This window comes from Oryzias melastigma, linkage group LG1 (genome assembly GCF_002922805.2).
Source record: "Oryzias melastigma strain HK-1 linkage group LG1, ASM292280v2, whole genome shotgun sequence".
Taxonomy (NCBI): domain Eukaryota; kingdom Metazoa; phylum Chordata; class Actinopteri; order Beloniformes; family Adrianichthyidae; genus Oryzias; species Oryzias melastigma.
Genome location: NC_050512.1, coordinates 9,813,320 through 9,832,585, shown reverse-complemented (window position 1 = coordinate 9,832,585; position 19,266 = coordinate 9,813,320). Strand labels below are relative to the sequence as shown.

Genomic DNA, 19,266 nt, shown 5'->3' with positions numbered 1-19,266 from the left:
GGCGCCATCTTCATTCAAAGAAGACCTTAGTCCAAAGAAGTAGTGACCTTCCGCTAATCAACAGCTAGCTTCGTGCTAACCGGTCCATTCCATTTTTCTATGGACCTACAACAGACATGGATTTAAAAATGGTACAGTTCAGACCAGCTTAATTGGTCCATTTTTAATGGAAACGCTCAAATTATCGGACTGGACCATAACGTATTGTACCGCTCAGTGGAAACGAGGCATTTAAGGAAATTAAGCACTTTTTAAACAGTAGATTGGATTAAAAAAATGTCCTTCTCAGTACAAACTGTAAAGGGTTTAAGTAATACAGCTGACCAAAAACTCCCACCAAAAAAACAGAAAGAGATTCTGGTCTGTGGCTGGCAGTCTGGTCTCAGAATGTGGACTGTTGAAAGGATGTCTGTTGATTTAGCCGGCTGGTCTGCTTTGCAAAATGCCATCACGTCCCGTAAAACTGGTATTTTGGGAGTCAGGAGACAGAATAAGCACCTCTAACTCTTTGCTCTGCTCTTTGAGTCCCTTCTAAGAACTGATTGGCTGTTGCCCTGCAGAGGTGGGCTGCTGCTGCTGTTCTGCATGAACTGCTGCCAAAGTCAGAAAGATGTGTGAATGTCCTGCAGGAAATGCTTAGGTAGTTGACAAGTGTAAAAATATTGGTGTGAATGCTACAATGCAAGTTTTCTCAGCGGTGTGTTGCTAGAAAAAAAAAATCAGATTTGAATTTTCTATGCTTTTCAAGTCTAACTTTTCTTGTTTCTGCTAAAATGAGTAACAAGTGTTGTTGCAACTCTGCACATCTTCCTGGTAAATAAACTGTGTTCATTTCTGAGTGCGTGAGGCAGAGCTGACTCATCATTCTTTCATTGCTCACCAGAATCTGCTGACAGAGCTTTCTTTGCAGGGGGAAACCCAGCTATTAATGACAATTTAATCATCTTCTCTCACATAAATGTCGAACAACTGACTATCTCTGCTGTCATATTTTCAGCCGCACATACCCATTTTAGCCGCCGTATCTCCTCTGGTCATATTTCTGTCATGCTTCCGTGCCCCCCCTTCTCCCCCCTCTCCCTCTGTCATTCATCTTCTAGCAATTCCAGGGCCTGACACGCTCTCTCTCTCTCGCCCCTCCATCTCCCTTTCACCACATGATACCCCTCAGTTGACATCTGCATCTATGTGTCGCTATAGTAACCAGACTTTTTTGCTGACCCCATGTTTGAATTGCATGACAGTGCTGCCGGTCTCAGCCACAGGACAAAGATTAAGGAGGTGGTTCAAAGTACTTTAACCCCATTTTACCGTGCAACTGAGTATCCCTTTGGAAGCATGTGCATGCACACCAACATAAAACTGCAAGATTATTTGAACATTTCTTTTTTATTAAAAAAAAAACAAAAAAACAAAAACATTTCATACAATAACAGTTTTACAACCAATAATTATAACCTGACAAGAGAAACAATAATTACACTTGAGAACCAGAGGACTTTATATCTTCTTTTTAATAAGTTAAGAAATAACATTTTATTTTTCCCTTGGAAATGATTCTCTAAAAGCATTTATACATAATGGCAACCTCTAAAAGCCAGGCCTTTAAGACTTGCTAGCATGTTATCAAAGCAGGCATTTTTATTTATTTATTTTTTGTTGTTATTCTATTTCCTTTGGATCTGGCAGCAGTTTCTATGAATGAAAAGGTTATTGATATTTTCCAGAATAACTAGCTACAGTACACAGCAGAACTCTTCTCTAAATTCAGTGTATTTCGATCAGTGTTTGCCTACTCCAGTGTTAGCTAATGTTAGATTGAGACAAGATAGAAGAACAGTACAGTAATGTTTGGCGTTGAGGCATGAGTTTCAGTCTCCAGTTTGTAGATGTCGGTTCAGTCCAGTGTCCTCATTGTCCTGTTTTTAAGTCCTCAATCAAAAATTCAGTCACTTACAACATAGAAAATGTGGCCAGTCAATGGCTACTATCTGTCTAGCTTTTTTTTCTTCAGGGGCACTTCCAAAAATCCTCCTTGATGGCATTTGTAGCAAACAAGATCCAGTGTGTACTAATCCCAGGAGTTCACAATCTGTTCAGTCCAGAAAGCAGGACGCTTCGTGACACCTCTGGAGAGCAGACTTCCTGTGAAGTTGTCCAGAGAAATAGGAGGACGGTCCACCACTTTTGATCGATCCAAATGGCTACAAACTTCCATCTTCGAGGAAACACATCCTTGTGTCTCCACATCCCTTTGTATGGATGGATCTTTCAGTTAGCTTAATGGCTTCCTGCCAGAGTAGAGACAAATATGTTCTGTTAATATGTTTCCCACCGCATTAACAACCCATAAATGCTTCCCAGTAATTATTTCTACAACTTCCATTCCCTTAGTTTTCTCTCATATGAATGGTCATTGCTGCTGAGAATTCAACAATTACGGCCTCTTTATTGCATTGCTCCCTACTTTTATTGTAGGCTGTTTCTCACCTTTTCTACATGATCATAGCTCTCATAGCAGCTTTGCTGATGCGTTTGCGGTGTTTTCTCCTTCGCCGAGGGGAAGCAGGTCGAAACGGCACCTGGCGAGCTGTTGCCAACATTGGAGCTGCAGTTGGTAATGCTGAAAGAAAGATAAAGAAAAAGCAAACATGAGACCAGTCGCATGGTTCACGCTGCTAATACATTTAATTTGCATCACTCTTTTTACGCCAAAGTAGTTTGATCCAAAAATATTGCTAATTCCATAATTTAATCTAAATCCTATATTTTATGTCCTATTGAAGCTATTAAAGACCGTATCGATTGAAAATTGGGTTTTGGTGTTTTGAACATGTTCTTTGGAATTAATCTAAAAACACATGTTGATTTAAATGGAAAAATTATAATTAAATGACCACTGGGAAAACTTTTAAAATAGATAAAAACATAATTGGAGTGTGTATTTAGGTGGGTTTTTTTTCTAATATTGCACAATGTTGCAAAAAACATTTAAACATTTACTGAAATTGAGACAAAAAGACACAGAGCTATAATAATTAGACAGGGGGATCAGGGGAGGAGCAGCTCAGCTCCAAAAGCCACGCCCCCTCAGAGGAGATTTTGGAAACAGAGGCTTTAGATTAACATGAAAAATGGCTTTTTAAGACATTTAGGTTTTGGAATTGTGGTTAAAAACTTCATAATCATAATTAAAAAACTAATGGTAACTTTTTTTTTAATAAAAAAAAATTGTCATAGGGGGACCTTAAAGCCTGTGTAACAAAAACTGTGGCTCGTTGCAGGTTTGCCGACAGAAAACCTCTCAAGGGATTGGGAAAGAATGGCAGGACACATTGTGACTATTAGTAACTTGTCATACATGTACTGTTTGCTGCTTCCTGCACAGGAAACTCACTAATTCTCAGACTTTACCAGCAAAAATGACTAGACATATTACAAGGCTGACCCAGTTCCCACAGAACATGGACCACAAACACATAAAACTCGAGGGAGAATTTTCTACACAAAATAAATGCATTGAATTTAAAGTCTCTCAAAGAATACTAGATGTTAATGCCTCAAAAAAAGAAAAGAAAGAAAAAACATGGCATCTATTTTCTGCACTATAAGATGGAGCTAAAAGCCTTATTTTATTTTTTTTAATGCAGCTCATAATCTGGAGCACATTGACATGGATTAATTCTGGTTGTGTTTACTAATATTGAAGACATTTTCAGAGGTACACAGTGTCAAAGTGTTTGTTTTAAGTTGCAAGCAAGATTGGGTGTTATTGTAAAGATGATAATGCACCTAACATGTAGCTGGTAGCTGTGTTGGACTTTTATTTATTGTTTTGCTAGCAAGGTTGAGACTTATAATCACAGTTACATTTGTTTTAGCAGCATCACCCTGGTATTGCAAATATGCTAATGTGGCTAACATGTAGCTAAGTTGGACTGTTTTTTTTATTGTTTTACTAGCAAGGTTGAGACTTAGCGTAGTCACAGTTGCGTTTGTTTTAGCAATATCAGCTGTTTTTTTATGTCTTGCAAACAAGGTTGGGAGTTATGGTATTGTGAATACGCTAACATGGCTAACGCTTTCAACTTGACTAGCAGGTAGCGTGTTACAAACAACTTCTAGAGTTACTGCTAATCTAGATAAAGTCTGCCTTATATATGACATAAATTCAAAAGTAGATTATCCGGTGCACCCTACAGTGAAAAATTCAGTGATTATTTGCTCATTTGCTTTGCTTTACTCCTTTTATTTAGTTGTTTCTAGCATCAAGTATCTCCATGTCCACTTTCACATCAGCTTTCTCCCTTCATTCTGACCCGCTTGCACAGATCTTTCTTCCTATAGACTTCATGCTGGGCATCTCTAATCTCAGCATCCTTTTTATCATGAGATCTACTATCCCTCTGTAGAACAAGCCCAAACTGTCCTAATCACCTTCTCCATCTCTAAAAACATCCTAACATGACTTGTTTCTCTCTCATATTTATTCTTGATCCTATCGAAAATGTCAATCTCAAAGAGAACATCAACATTATCACCTTTTTCTAAGTACAACTGTCTCTAAACCATACAACACGGCTAGTTTCATCACAGCCTTCCCTGACACTGTTTTGTCACACATGAAGGAAAATATCTCTTTTGACTCGCTCCAACCTGCTCTCTTTACTTCTCTACACTCCGTTGCTCCACACGGTTGACCCTGAGTCAAATCATTTACCTGTTTCTTGAGCACTTCCTGCTTTTTCATGAGTCCCTCTTGATATGTATTGTCTTTGTGTAGCCAGCCACCTGTAATTCCTCTCCGCTCCAGAGCAAATCTTCCATGTCTCTAGATTGTCCTTCATATACTACATAAGCCATAGTCCATAAAGCTTCTTGCACCGTTCTCTCTGTTCTACAGCTCCTCTCTTTGGACTCTGTCATGCTGTTTCTCTAAAGCTTCTGAAACATTATTGCCTTTCACCAAAATCTCACCTCTGACCTCAACTAAGCTTCCACCACTCTTTGTTTTTCTGTTTCCACAACTTGGCATGTCTCCCAACTTTTATTAAATGGGTACCAGAAGACTTCTTCTTCATTCCTGCTCCACCTCGGTTCCTCCTCTTCCCTGGACTCTCTAACCCTTTTCATAGTGACCAACTCCTCAAAGTTTTCCTCCTATTTTCTCATTTCAATTTGCCCACCCACAAATACATTTCCCTCCCTGTGTTTTATCACTCTAACTCGGTACACCATTCATTCCATTTTTGCCTTTCTTCCGTACCAACCAGTACAAGTCCCTCCTCCCCAGTGACCATAATCATGCAACTCTGACTTTTGTGATGGTAACTATAACCTTTGCACGCACTTTGAATGATCAACAGCAGCTTTAAACAAAGTCTACAATTGTGTTTTGTTGATTATTTTAAATGTTGTGGTTTAATTTAGTACAGTGGTCCCTCGTTTATTGCGGGGGTTACGTTCTAAAAATATCCCGCGATAGATAAATTCTGCAAATTAGAGATACAAATGTTTCAACTCCTTAAAACTCCTAACTAAACACTTTCTACACTTTTCTCAGACAAACATGAACATTTTCACACGTTTCTCTGTTGTTTAGAGTCTCAAAGGTCAAACTATTTAAAAAATCTCTTTGCGATTGAAAATTTTTGTAAATTTGCCAAACTGAATGCATTCTGTACATGAGGCACAGCATGGCGGAGGTTGACGGACAAGGTCAAAAGTCAATCAGGACGCAGAGCACAGTGTACTTTAAAGTAAAAAAAAGGAGAGAAAGAAAAAAATGCACCTAAAAAATCATCTTAACAGCAAGAGCGCTAAAGGTGAACCACAATACAGCGTGGGAACACTGAATTCACGGTTTATTCATTTTTTTAAAGTATCTGTTTTGTTTTAAACACAAAAATCCTGGTGACAAATTTACCAATCATCGACAAAGAAGAGATTTAAATCAGTAATAGTATTATATAAATCTTGGTATCTTTAAAGGAGAACCAAAGTAAACATGTTCTTGTGTTGTACTTATTTTTCTCACATGGTTCAACTGTACCTGTTTTGAATGTGGTTGGCTTTGGTCTTTGCTGAAAATGTGGCAGATTGAGAAGAGAAGGTTTATCCGGTTCCTTCTGTACTATTTCCAGAAGTTTTTGTCTCCTCTCCTCTTCTGTTAAACGACCTTCCTCAGAGCTCGTTTTAGAGTCTCTCTCTTTCCCCTGATTGGTCAACTCTGCCCCGACTGAGTCTCCACTATTAGTTGACCCACTTTCCTCCCTCCCTTCTTTCTGAATGATTCCTTCAGTCTGTTTGTAATGTGTGACCTGTGCAGTCTTTTGGATGGTCACTGAGTCTTTTTGATCAGTAGTTGGAGGGTGAGAGGATTTATCTCCAAAACTGGGTGACTGGGTTGGGCTGAAAGGTGAAGGGCTGTCTGACTGCAGAAAACTGAGCCGGATTTGTGTTGTCAACTCTTGGTATTGTGCTCCTATGTAGCCGTGATCTTGTGGGTATTGGGACTGATGATGATACTGTCTCTGCTGATGCTGCAACAGCTGCTGTTGCCTTGATGCATGGTCAGGATAGGGTACATCACTGTTTGATGCAGGATGGCCCCCCTCCTCTCTGCTCCCATCATAGCCACTACCGTGTCCTGGCTGTGGGGGGTTTCCCATGACTCTGTGCTCTCCCCTTGCTTCGGATAGCCAGCTTTTGTTCATCCCGGCTGTGGTTTGGTGCATTCCCGGTTGCGCGTGCATTGTGGCATGATGCACTCTGGGCTGCGACCAGCGCACCAGCTGAGTGTAACTTCCTTGATGCCATTGCCTCGCTACCGGATCACGCTCTTCAGAGTTATAATGTTGTTGGTTGTGCTTTAGGTCATCATGGCGATGGAGGTCAGCCTTGGAGGTGTGAGTCTTAGATGAGGGAGGGTGAGCTGGTCGGGGAGGAGGAAGCGGATGGTGGGAAGACGGCGGCTGTTGTTGTGGTGGTGGTGGAGGAGGACTGGGGTTGCTCTGAGAGGTAGAGCGAGAGATGGAGGCAACTGAAGATGCAGTATGACACCTGCAGCTGACGTGATCCTCCACTGAGATGATGGCTTTTTCATAGTGGGGCTTTCGGTTTATGTATTGGATCTTTATTACCTGAAAAGGGTGGGAAAAGTACAAAATTAACAATCACTTCAATGCATTGTCTTACGTGCAGGTTATGAAATGGATGGATGGATGGATGGATGGATGGATGGATGGATGGATGGATGGATGGGCGATGGATGGTTCACTGGTGAATGGATGGATGGATGGATGGATGGGCGATGGATGGTTCACTGGTGAATGGATGGATGGATGGATGGATGGATAAACAGATGGTAGATGGATGGATGGATGGATAGATGGACAGACGAACGGATGGGATGATGGATGGATAAATAGATGGATGGGTAGATGGATGAATAGATGGATGGATGGATGGATGGATGGATGGATAGATAGATGGATGAATACATGGATGGATGGACGGATGGATGGATGGGTTAATGGGTGGATGAATGGATGGATGGAGGGACGGACGGATGGATGGATAGATAGATAGTTGGATGGAGGGACAGACAGATGGATGGATGGACAGATAGACAGAGGGACGGATGGATGGATGCATGGATAGAGGGACAGAGAGATGGATGGATGGAGGTACACGGATGGATGGACGGACGGACGGACAGACAGACAGAGGGACGGAGAGATGTATGGAAGGACGAATGTAAAGACGGATAGACCGACAGACGGAGGGACGGACTTATGAATGGATGGTAGATTGATAGAGGGACAGACAGACAGATGGATGAAGAGATGGATAGATGGGCGGATGGATGGATGGACGGATGGATGGATGGACAGACAGACAAATGGATGGATGGTCCGACTGCATTTGGCTATGCCACATACTGTATTATCAAGTTAACTATTAAAAAACTCACGACTAAGTCTAACCCGGGACTGGTGAAAGAAAAGACAAGTAAATATTTGGGATGTTTGCCTGTTGCTTAGCAACTGTACTTGAGAAGCAGCCTGGGTCATGACCCTCATCAAAGACCTAAATGTTTAAGGCTTGTTTTTCTACAAATTAAACAAGGAGTTCATAGATAAGATTTAAAGATGTTGAAGGACTTCTTTTTTCCAAACAGCTCCAGGGATCTGGATGACTGCGGGAAAGAGGGATTTTTCACTTTTTATTGCCATTTCAAAATATAAGGCTTTGGTTGTCACTAAAAATCAGTGTTTGTGTTTGTGGACAGTTGGTGGTCAAGGCAACTCTAAAACATGCTGGACCCAAAATGTACAATTGAATCACGACACATTCCATCAAAGACTAGATTATCCAAGATTTCCTTTTTAAAACTACTAAAGCACAATTATGTTTCAAAATGAAATTTGACAAATTTTACGTGTCACAGATGAAATCACATTCTCTCTTTGCAGATGTAAAGATTTAGTTCTTTTAATTTTTAGAGTTGGAAGATCACATATTGATTTGAGGCAGTTTTGTCGAAAGTATTACCTGCAGGTATCTGCTGGAGGTAACAACGGGAACGCACTGCCACTGCCGGCTGTTGCAGCAACCCGAACACCGCTGCACCTCCACACACGGGGGCCACAGCATGAAATTGGTGTTGCGGCGGTCCAGCATTGACCTTGTTATCTCCATCACCTCTGTTCGGACTTTGCAGACTGCTTGCTGTGCCGGCTGTGCCTCAGCTGTGGGTAAGAAAAAGAACTCAGGCGTCATAAAAGTAACTCAAGTTATTTGAAACTTGAATAAAGTAAGACAACGCTAATAAAAGAAGCTGAAAATGAAGTGGAAACTTACAGAGGCTGCGAACGTATCGAGCATGTGTGGGGTCTGGAAGAGTATCATGCTTGTCCTCCTCATCTTCTAAAAAAAGCAGAAAAAGGGCGAGTCAACCACATGTATTCCAAATAAAACTGGTAAACAATTACCACCAGTAAGATCAGCTCAAAAACTGACAAAAAAGTGTTATTTTGGTTTTTGGCGAAACATATTGTTCACTTCACAAAGGAAGCATTTTTTTCTTTTTACCCCCGCTGAAACAATTAGGCTATTTTCTGCCACAATATGTCATCTGCCATCAAGAATACTGCAGAGAGGTGATATGAGCTGTTAAATATAGCTCGTTTGTGGCTATGAGAGAGTGTATTTGAACTCTAGCATTTGCCATTATTTCATGGTCCTAATTATATCCCCAGATAGATTGCTCTTGGCCTCTGCGGGTGTGTGGATGTATAATGCACAGATGTGAAAGGCGTTACTTGATTGCTTGATAGCCTTAATGAGGAGCTTTCTGCAAACAGAGAGCTCTCACTGTCAGGAGCTGTTTAACACAGGCTTTTATCTGTATCGCAATGTTTAGTGGCAGTCATCCAGTCCTTTCTCTTTCATGTTTTATAGTAACTCGAGACTCTTTAAGCTGCATTTTATCTACAAAATAATAAAAAATGCTTATCTAGATCTAAAACAACTTGTTCAATTTTGATAATGCCTCATAAAAATGCTCTTATTGGAATGAAAGAACCAGACAAATTTAACAGTGTGAGCCTGTGTGTGACAGTTGGGTTGTGTGTGCTAAAATGTTCACCATTGGGTGTTAAACTTCTGTTGCCTTGTTACCCTGAAGATGCTCAAACCACCATTTCTTTCCCTGTCATCCGAGACACTATGGCGCAAATAACACCTAAAATTACTTCAGTGTGTGAACATGTCAAAGTAGCAGATGTTACTAAGGCACAATTAACACTTAATTTGTATTGTATTTGATACATGCAATTCTGTGACCCCTTTCTCATTAACATGATCAACATTTACCTTAAAAAAAACCCTTGGATAAATGTTTGCTCCATGTTCTCTGCCCTGTAGTGCATCATCATTCCACTGGGGGCAGTAGAAGGGTTTTTTTCTTCTAATTTCAAAATGGCTGCCTCCCTGAAATCTCAAAAACACTTTTGGCGGGAAAACGTTTTGCTACTTTTCAAATCTTTATGGTGGGAATAAATCATCTATTGTTACTCGTTTTAAATAACTACTTGCTGTATTGACAGAAGGCAAAATTTGTTGATAATTAATACCTTGTAAAACAGTTACACCATGTTAAAAATGTGATCAAATTTGAGACAGTGGGGAAATAAGGTGCTTTTATTCCTGAACATTAAAGTCAATATTTTTGCATCTTATGCTAATATTTTGGCGAGCAGAAATGTATCAAATCACCCAACATATGATAATTGATATTTTCTATATCCCAATAAAAATTATATTTCATCAAAGAGTTTAAAAAACATTATAAAATTTGAATTTTCTGTCAATTCTTTGATGTTATTGCCTGTACAGGGTTAAGTTTTGAATATCCCTGGGGTTTCACTACTAGGTCCATGGGGCAAAACGTTTAGTACCGTGATGGGTGGAGACTATATTCATTAAATACTAGTTACTATTTATTAGGTGTACTATTGCTTTGATTACCAAAATAAAAACCAAAAGCTTCCAGGTTTCAGGACATCTAAGCCTGATTCAAAATAATCTAACAACCCAGAGGCACAATCTTTGAAGAGATCAACTAGGACAGGAGCATATTCAGAATCACTTATTTATAATGTGAAAACTAGAAAAAAGGCAAGTTTATTTCAGACAAAATATTGAGTCACTTCCTCGTGCCTCGTTTCTGCGCCTCCCTGGACTGGTTCTTCTCTGTGGTCGCTGTTATGTCACTGTGTTATTTATGTATTATTGGATGATCAAAGGCCTGTCTATTAATATATGGATGTGTGACTTGGTTCCTCAGCGGCTGCAGGGACTTTTACTACATTTTTGGGTCAACTGCCAATCATTGTGTGAATGGGTTTGTTTGAACTCCGTTTGGGGTGAAGGTATAGAGTGTGGTTGGTCTCCTTCTGTCACACATCCATAATTCAAACCTGCTAAAGGAATCCAGAGCAGGGGAACAATGCAATGACCTTGTACTGGAAGTCCCTCCCCGCCACACCCCCCCTCCTCTGTTCGTCGGTCCCACTCACAAGGTCGCAGCAGCTCCCTGCTCTCTTCCTCATCAGCCGGTTCATCGCTGCAGCCGCCTTTTCTGCAGACTATTGCCTGAACACGACGCTTGGCATCATGCTGACACTTTCATACCACATTCCTCCATCTTCAAGGCTGTGCATGCACACCCACATGCTTGCCTCCCCCATGTGGATGTTATTACTGTCTGTGTTTGTACGTGTGTGTTGCAAGCACTGCTGGTTTGTACCTATTTCACTTGTCTCCTGCTGCAGTAGAAGCTTCAGGTCGTCTACAGAGGAGATGGGAGAATTTCTCACCAGGTCAACTAAGGATGGGGGGAGCGGGTCGCCCTGCAGAGTCAGAAAAAGACAAATAGAATGTCATATGTGCTGTTATCTACTTCATAGAAACAATATTTATACCAAAACAACACAGTCTGAAAAGTGCTGAATCATTTTCCTCATAAGAATCAATGTTAGAGATTTTTCACATTTTCACATTAATGAGAAAAAAAAAATTGAATTGAAAAAGGACATGTTGTAGTTTAATCTGACATTTTTAAAATTATTTTAAAAAAGGGTAAATGATAAAACTTGAGGTTATATTAGTGATTTAGTTTAGGAAAATGATGGCTAAAAACAGAATGATTAATGAGTCATACATTTACAAAAAAGTAAATAAAAGGGACAATATGTTAATTACGTCTTTAACTATTACTCATAAAATGCCAGCAAGTGAAATGGTTAAAAGATTTGATAATAAAGCAGTCTGAATTAAAGATGAAATTGATATACCTTTTTTTTTTAAATGGTTAAACTGGATTATTGGCCGTGTTAAAAACTTGTTTTTGTTTCTGTCAGACTCTAAAAACTTCCTATTTTGTTTTTTTAACCCAACTCCAAGGTAAAAAACACATAGGAAAAAGAAAACAAAAGAAAAAAATGGGCTATAATGAAACCAATATAACAAGAAAAAAATTATTTTGCTACAAAAAGTAACCCTAAAAATATATCAAAACATGAATAACTCAAGAATTGGTTGAATAAATACCTGTAGACTATATCCAAATAAAAAAAAACCAGTGTGCATCGATGCTCAGTACATCGCCAAATATAGACCACAAAGCATTGCGTTTGAACAATTTTTGCAAAAAAAAGTCCTTAAATGCATTTTTTTAACAAACTATCTACATTTTCCTCATCAGAACACAGTGGAGTAAATACACATCATAAAATATTCGTATTGATTAGATTTTCACTTCGTAAAATTGGTAGTGTCATTTAAAAATAATTAAATAAATTAAAGGAGTGAGCCTGATGTCTGAATTGCTTTTAAAATCCAGGGCACTAGATAGTCCTGCACTATTCAGGTTTTTAGTAGTCAGGGATTCAAATCAGATATAGCCAAAGTGTTTTTAAGAAGTTAAAAGGCCAAACAATTTCCTCATCATCAAGCATTCAAACACTTTCAAAAATCTGCCACTTTTGAATTTCCATACATTTATTTCTACGGTTTTAGACCATGTGCTTTCAAAAGCACATCGTATTCCAGTCAGTGTAGTAAGCTCCAGTTACATTATGTTCATAAAACATGTCCTAATAAATGTCATCTATGATTCTAGAAACTTTTAACCATTGTTTTCAGCCACAGTAGAACAATAGTAGTGGAAAAATGTTGCCATAACCAGTAACAAGAAATCATGCATGCTGAATGCTCAAACAGAAGCATAAAAGGGTTAAAATATCCTTTATTTGTGTTTTTACTGAAAGGAGGAGACTATTCCAGTTATCTCTAATGATGTAGAGATAGAAAGACAAATGCGTTTCGGAGAAAAGAGAAGGAGTATCTCAGCGCCTGATCTCCAGTCAAACTTGCTCCAGTTTCATTTCCTCCCCGTGGAGGAAATTATTGCGACTGGTGTTGGTTGCTGTTGCTGTTTACCCACAAACACCACTTTTACTCCTGTAGATACACAAGCAGTCTTTATTTGTCTGCTCCGTACCCCTTGTCTGTGTTGACCCTTTTATCAACTTTCTATGTGGTTTCTGAAGATTTTTGACACACAAATTAGAACAAAATGGAAAAAAAACAAAAAAGTTGTATCTTTCTAAAGTAAACTCCACAAAGTACACAGTTACTAAACTGGCTGTAATTATTTAGTACTCAGGAAAAGAGAGAAAAAAACCCTAATGAACTTTTAATGAATGCCATGGCATGACTTCATTATGAATTCCACTTGGCTGTTTATGAGGGCAAACTTGCTCCGCGTCTCCATGAAGATCAAAGACGACGGAGCGCTGCAACATGTTTTGCTTCGGTTGGGTGTTTGCTGATGCTATCTGGAGGCAATTTTGATACAGTCACATGCTTGAAAGATACCAAAACAAATTAAGGAGTGACAAAAAGAAACAAATGTTGTTTTTGAGATTGAAGATACTGTTAATGCCACTTAGCATTCAGCAGATTGAGGATGAAAGGGAATTCCATAAAGTTACACTTCGAGACTGACTGTGCTGTTTCACAGTGGCTGTATTGGTCAGACTTCTTGTGTTTCATAAGCTTTGAAATTTTAACAAACAATTTTTTTTTACTTTCAGTGAAAACACACACATTTCTTCTAGCTTATTTTTGCTTTTATCCCATTTCTGTTGTTGTTGGGGTTTATCTGAAGCTACATTTATGGCTTCCACGTTCAAAACTCTCGCATTTATATGTCGCTACACAAGTTTTTAGGCCTGTTTTTGGGATCTATGTACCAAAACGCAATTGCAAGCGTGTTGAAAGTTTGACGAATCAGGAACTTGAATTTGTTAGTGAGTTGGCTTCACTGTTAATTCACAAAAGTTCCCGTCGACAGCGATTAGTCCGAGTCGTTGTGAGTCACGCTTTTTAAGGAAGTACTGTTAACCAATCATGAATGAGCTTGTTCTGGCCTCACCCCTCCTACTGAAAGCGGCTCAGAGGAATCTGTCAATCAAACATTTGAGGCGGGGCCAACGGGAGCCACATGCTTTTACTAAGGCATCTGATTGGTCTGATTATAACTTGAATAACTGGTGATAAAGAAAAAATATATAAAAAATAGGATTAAAGAGAGCGTGTTAAGAAGGAAGCATCAAAGGAAGAATGATTATTCTGACAAATAAAATGACTGAAATCACCCAAAACATCAAAAAGTGACACGGAGGGAACCCAACATCAATATGTGACGACTTGGGGAGGAGAATGTGTTGGAAAATCAGGATGCCTAAAGCTGTGTGTGACCAGAATGGTGACCATTATTTGATTGAGGTACCAGACTGTTGTGGCTCATTCTGCACCATAGCGAGGTTTTCAATCATATCTATTTACCATTCCTAAAGTCCTACTCTGATCTTTATTTTGATCTACTGTAAAAGCATTGCTTTTTTTAATGATGCCGTTTTTAGACAATGTCAAAAACCTGAGTCGTTTTCTAGGACAGTGCAACAGGAGTTCATCAGAATTTCACCACTTAGTTTTGAGCAGGATCCTTGGTGCAGAGTAAGCCCACCCTTAATTCCCATCATCCATTTGTTTACACGCTCTCCCACTAGCATACAGTCCAACAGGTGTAGCAAAAATGGTGATCTGTATTGGAGCTATCCAGTCTTACAGTTTTGAGACAAATACCAGCTCAGATGAGTAATTCAAAAACATATATGGATCTAGTTGTATGCAAGTGGATGCATCAGGATGGAGAAGAGTAGGGACCTCGTGGCTTGTTGCTGTAGTTTCTACGTCACAGCTACAAGCTTTTTCAACTTTTTTGTCTATTCACAACGATTTGAATCAATACATTAGCTTAAAATTAGATTAATTTTCTTTAAATGTCATCAGAAAAATGCCACAAGAACACCAAAAAACACAATTTTCCTCTAAGTGAGTATTTAAAAACAATACTGAGAATCTTTGAATAAAATTAACAGAAACATTTCATTTCCATAATATATGTTTTTTTTATTATCTGTCAAACAAGAGTTTTTAGGAGAACAAGCTGTTTGGCAGCACCAGAATATTGTGGCAAAATCTGCTCTTTTGCTTACATAGCAAATACACATTTTTAAATGAATAATTGAAAACATTTTTAAAAGCAGGCAATCCACTGGGATCATAACTATTGCCAGGAAGCCCCAACTAAGAATAATTAGCACAAGTATGCTAGAAGTTTTTGTTTGCTTAAAATAACCCACCATATTGGTACTTGTGTTCCAAGAAAAATATTTCTGGTAATGATAAAATCAAATTAAGAAAATTCTAAAGTTTAACTGATTTTTGTCTGTCTTTCAAGGAGGTTACCAAACAAAGTAAAATTCTATTTAAATTGTGCAGCATCCATGAATACAAAGGGTTTATGTATTTTTTTTCATTGAATAATGTTGTGAACTTGTTACAAATCTTTTTTCAAAGTTAAAAGAACAATAGATGAATAGAAACCAACAGCTGTAAACTTTTAGGGACAATGATAATGAAAGCACAGTGTGCGTAGAATCCCTAAAGGTTTGGACAATATCATCATGGACCATTTTTGTTGTGTCACTGAGTATTTCTTTTTTGTCATGACAGGCCAACTCAACCATAAACAGCATTCTTCCATTTTCTTTGAAGCATCTGTGCTTTCTGAGCTGGGTTGCCGCTAAAACCCTTTTATGTCCTGTTCTTTCCCGGCCTCACGCTTTCTTCTCTCTCCTGTCCCTGTCTGCTTTGTGGGCGGCGATGGCTCAGGACACCTGGATGACTTTCACAAGCCATTGGCTGACCTAGTAAAGCAAACACACGATTGCGCATACACTCGCCCCCTCTTTTCACATTTACCTTTAGATGCTTAACCACTGTCCGCCTCAAATTGTTGGGAGAACTTCACACACACACAAACAGTTTTCACTCTGCAGCGTGCTATCATTACAGTCCCCAGCACTTATCGCAGGCACACGAGCACACTCACAAATTAGAGAGTGGAACACATATACAGGAAATAGTTTCTCACACGGACAAACAGCCTCAGTTTGAAAAAAGAACAAGAACCGGACACTTCTCTGGAGTTATTCTCTATATGGATAAGTCCCACTCTGGCCATCTTTTGATCTATTTAAAAATACTTCCCAGTGCTATTTTAATTATATTTATACATATTTTAGCCAAAATCAACCTGCACATGGAATTGTGGGCAAAGCTGTTGACATAGAGTAAGCCCACCCTTCTTACCATCATCCATTTGTTTACAAGGGAACTCACATCCCCTTATAGGCACTAACGTTCGAGGTAAAACAAAAATGGCATGCAATATTGAATCAATCCAGCTGTAAAGTTTGACCAATTTGAGAAAATACCTATTTGTCTACTAGTGGATTCATCAGAATGGAGCAGACTATGGAACCGGTGGTATATTTTCTACATCACAAATAAGCTCTTTTCCAAGCTGCATTTTTTTTTGGTTGCTCCTGATTCACAACAATTTGAATAAAGAAATACTCAGAGATGCCATTTTAGTCTTAATTTTCATCCTCCATCATCATTGCTATTAACATGTTTGAATTCAAATTCAGCAGTAATTAGTTGCTCTCCTATTATTTATTTAGTTCTCTATGCTTCTGTTTGGTGAAGGTCAATTCATGTGTTGTCCCTCTTTCTCACTCCCCTCTGGAGGGGAGCGGGAGAGATTTCAGATTAAAGATCGCCTGTGCTCCTATTCTTGGCCGTGGATTTCGCCTGTGACTCATCTCACATCTCAGGGTGGGAAAGAGTCCAGGTGGATCATCTGTGTTCCTGTTGTTGGCCGTGGACCTTGCCTCTGGCTCGTCTTGGCTGTGGATCTCGCGTCTGGCCCGTCTTGGCCCGTCTTGGCCTCTGGCTGATCTTGGCCGTAGACCTCGCCTCTGGCTCATCTTGGCTGTGGACCTTGCCTCTGGCTCGTCTTGGCCATGGACATCACTTCTGGCTCGTCTTGACTGTGGACCTCGCCCCCATCTGTCACCAAGTTCTGTCTGGATGAATACTATTCAAACATGTAGTTCTAGAGTTAGATAAGCTAATTCTTCTTTAACAGTCTTGGTAAATCGCCTGTAAGTCCTAGGAGAGGATCCCGTCTTTATGTGGACTTCCCTGAGGTTTCTTCTTTTTTCTATGAATCAGGTTTTTTAGGAGTTTTTCCTGACAGAGAAGGAGGGTCTAAGGGAAGGTGTAACCAATTTAATTTAGTCTGTTTAGTTTAGTTTGTCAATCAGCTATTGTTTATATTCCGACTTTCTGCTTATGGACAATTACCGGTTTGAAGCCCAAATGAGACAACTGTTTTGTTATATTCGGCTTTATAAATTAAACTGAACTGAATTGAATTCAATTGATTTGAATTGAATTGAAAAAGAAAAATGTTCAAACCACAATTTTCATTAGAGTGGGTGTTTAAGGTGTCTATTACTGATCTTTTTTAAAAATAACTTCTTCAAGTGACATGCTAAAAAAAAGACAGGAAGGATGTTATGACTTACAAGCACTAAAGAAAAAAAAAACACACCCGTACGGCACGGAGCCTTGGAGGAAGCCTGCAAGGCAACAAGGTAGTATGGAATGTTTGAGGAGAAAGGTGAAGTGTACTGGAATGTAATTACGGGCCCGGCAGACGGCTCACACACATTCAGCCAAAAACAGGCACAAACTATGTGAGAAAAAACCCAATCCACACAGAAAAAAAGCTGTAAATCTGCATGACGAGTGACTCATAATCACTCAGAGATGTCACAACACATGCCTTCTTTCATCAAAGTCGTGGCGGATTGCCAGCTTTCTGCTGCATGAAGAAGATAGACTTGCTGAGCTCGGTGGGTACTCTGTCAATCACACAAATATACTCAGAAGAGGAGCACATAAGCCTTCCCACCCCTCACCAAGCTGCAGATGAAAGTGCTGGTGATTGATGGGGAAGAAACGACAAATTAGACAAGAATAGAAATAAATTGCTTGTTCTCTTGTTGAATGGAAAACTGTGTTAGCGTAACGTGATGATCAAACCCTCCCATCTCATCAGCTCATAAACCCATTCATTACTTTCACCATCTGACTCCTTAAGCTGAAGGGGATTCTGAACTGTTATTTCAATGAAAATAAGAAAGTTAATGTCTTTGATCATAATAACAATGATAAAACCCAATGCAATAAACCAGATTTTCCAGCACCGAGTCACTCCAATGACAGCAACACACCTGCAGCGTTTTGTACTGAGAGTGAACACAGTCATGACACCACTCACTATGACGAAATCTCTTCAGTTTAACTGAAAGACTAGATGTGTTACTATAGCCCTGTCAAAACGCCTGTGAACAGCAGGTACCGACATCTGCCTTCTGAATGCAGCAAGATACGTCTCCGCTTTGCAGTGAAAAAATAAACGAGTAACCCAATTATTTCAGAAAGTTATGCTTATTATAAGTTGTAGGATTCAGTGGGAAGCCAACTCCTAATAATGCCGTTGCAGCCTGCAGGCTTGTGCTCTGAGGGTTCATTGATGGAACTTCGAGTTCTGTTTGTTGGACTTCTAAGAGCACATATAGATTGGGTAGGCATGTTGTTACTGGAAAACGAAAATATTTGATTGATTCTTCAATTTGAGGTAAAAAAAAAAAAAGAAAATGCGTTAGTTGTAAACATGTTTTCAAGGCTTATAAATTCCATTGTTTGGTTCTTCGAAACAAAGCTGACATACAAATGTCACTGTGTGTCTCCTGAAGGCGTAACCTCAAACATCACAAAAACACTCACTAAACGCTGCTGGAACAGGCCATGTGTCCAGATGTGTGCACGCAAAAAAAAATAAATAAATAAAAAAACACGCACACATGCTACAGCGTGGCACACAAGCTCAATGAAATCCCTTGCAGATTAGTTGTTGTTCTTATGTAAAATGGATCAAGCCACCATGCAGGCAGCAGCAGCAACCAGCCTGGCTGCCTGCAGAGACAATAGTCACACAACAACCTGTTCAAAAGCCACCAAACAGCAGTTGTGATTTGACCAGCAGATGATGAAAAGCTTGAGATCTGCCCTTTTAAGTGATTATCGTCATGTATTTAACCGCGGTTCCATGTAAGTGGATTTACAAAAGAAGCACGGTGTCTCACTTATTGTATAACCAGACACATCTGACCGGATTAAATGCAACAGCTGAAGGAAAATTATCTCCATAAT

General features: G+C 39.4%; 1 protein-coding gene across 2 annotated transcripts in view; it reads right to left on the bottom strand.

The window, feature by feature from the left end:
* Window positions 1-882: 882 nt before the first annotated feature.
* si:ch211-79m20.1 (bromodomain-containing protein 4B) overlaps window positions 883-19,266 on the bottom strand; it is a 20,998-nt gene continuing 2,614 nt past the window's right edge. For both annotated transcript variants that reach the window (XM_024259241.2, XM_024259242.2), the window contains 6 exons: window positions 11,315-11,417; window positions 8,866-8,931; window positions 8,557-8,753; window positions 6,053-7,142; window positions 2,491-2,623; window positions 883-2,291 (listed from right to left, as the gene is read on the bottom strand). In XM_024259241.2, the coding sequence (XP_024115009.1) occupies window positions 2,496-2,623; window positions 6,053-7,142; window positions 8,557-8,753; window positions 8,866-8,931; window positions 11,315-11,417 (1,584 nt within the window). In that variant the 3' untranslated portion in view covers window positions 883-2,291; window positions 2,491-2,495. The remainder of the gene's footprint in view (window positions 2,292-2,490; window positions 2,624-6,052; window positions 7,143-8,556; window positions 8,754-8,865; window positions 8,932-11,314; window positions 11,418-19,266) is intronic.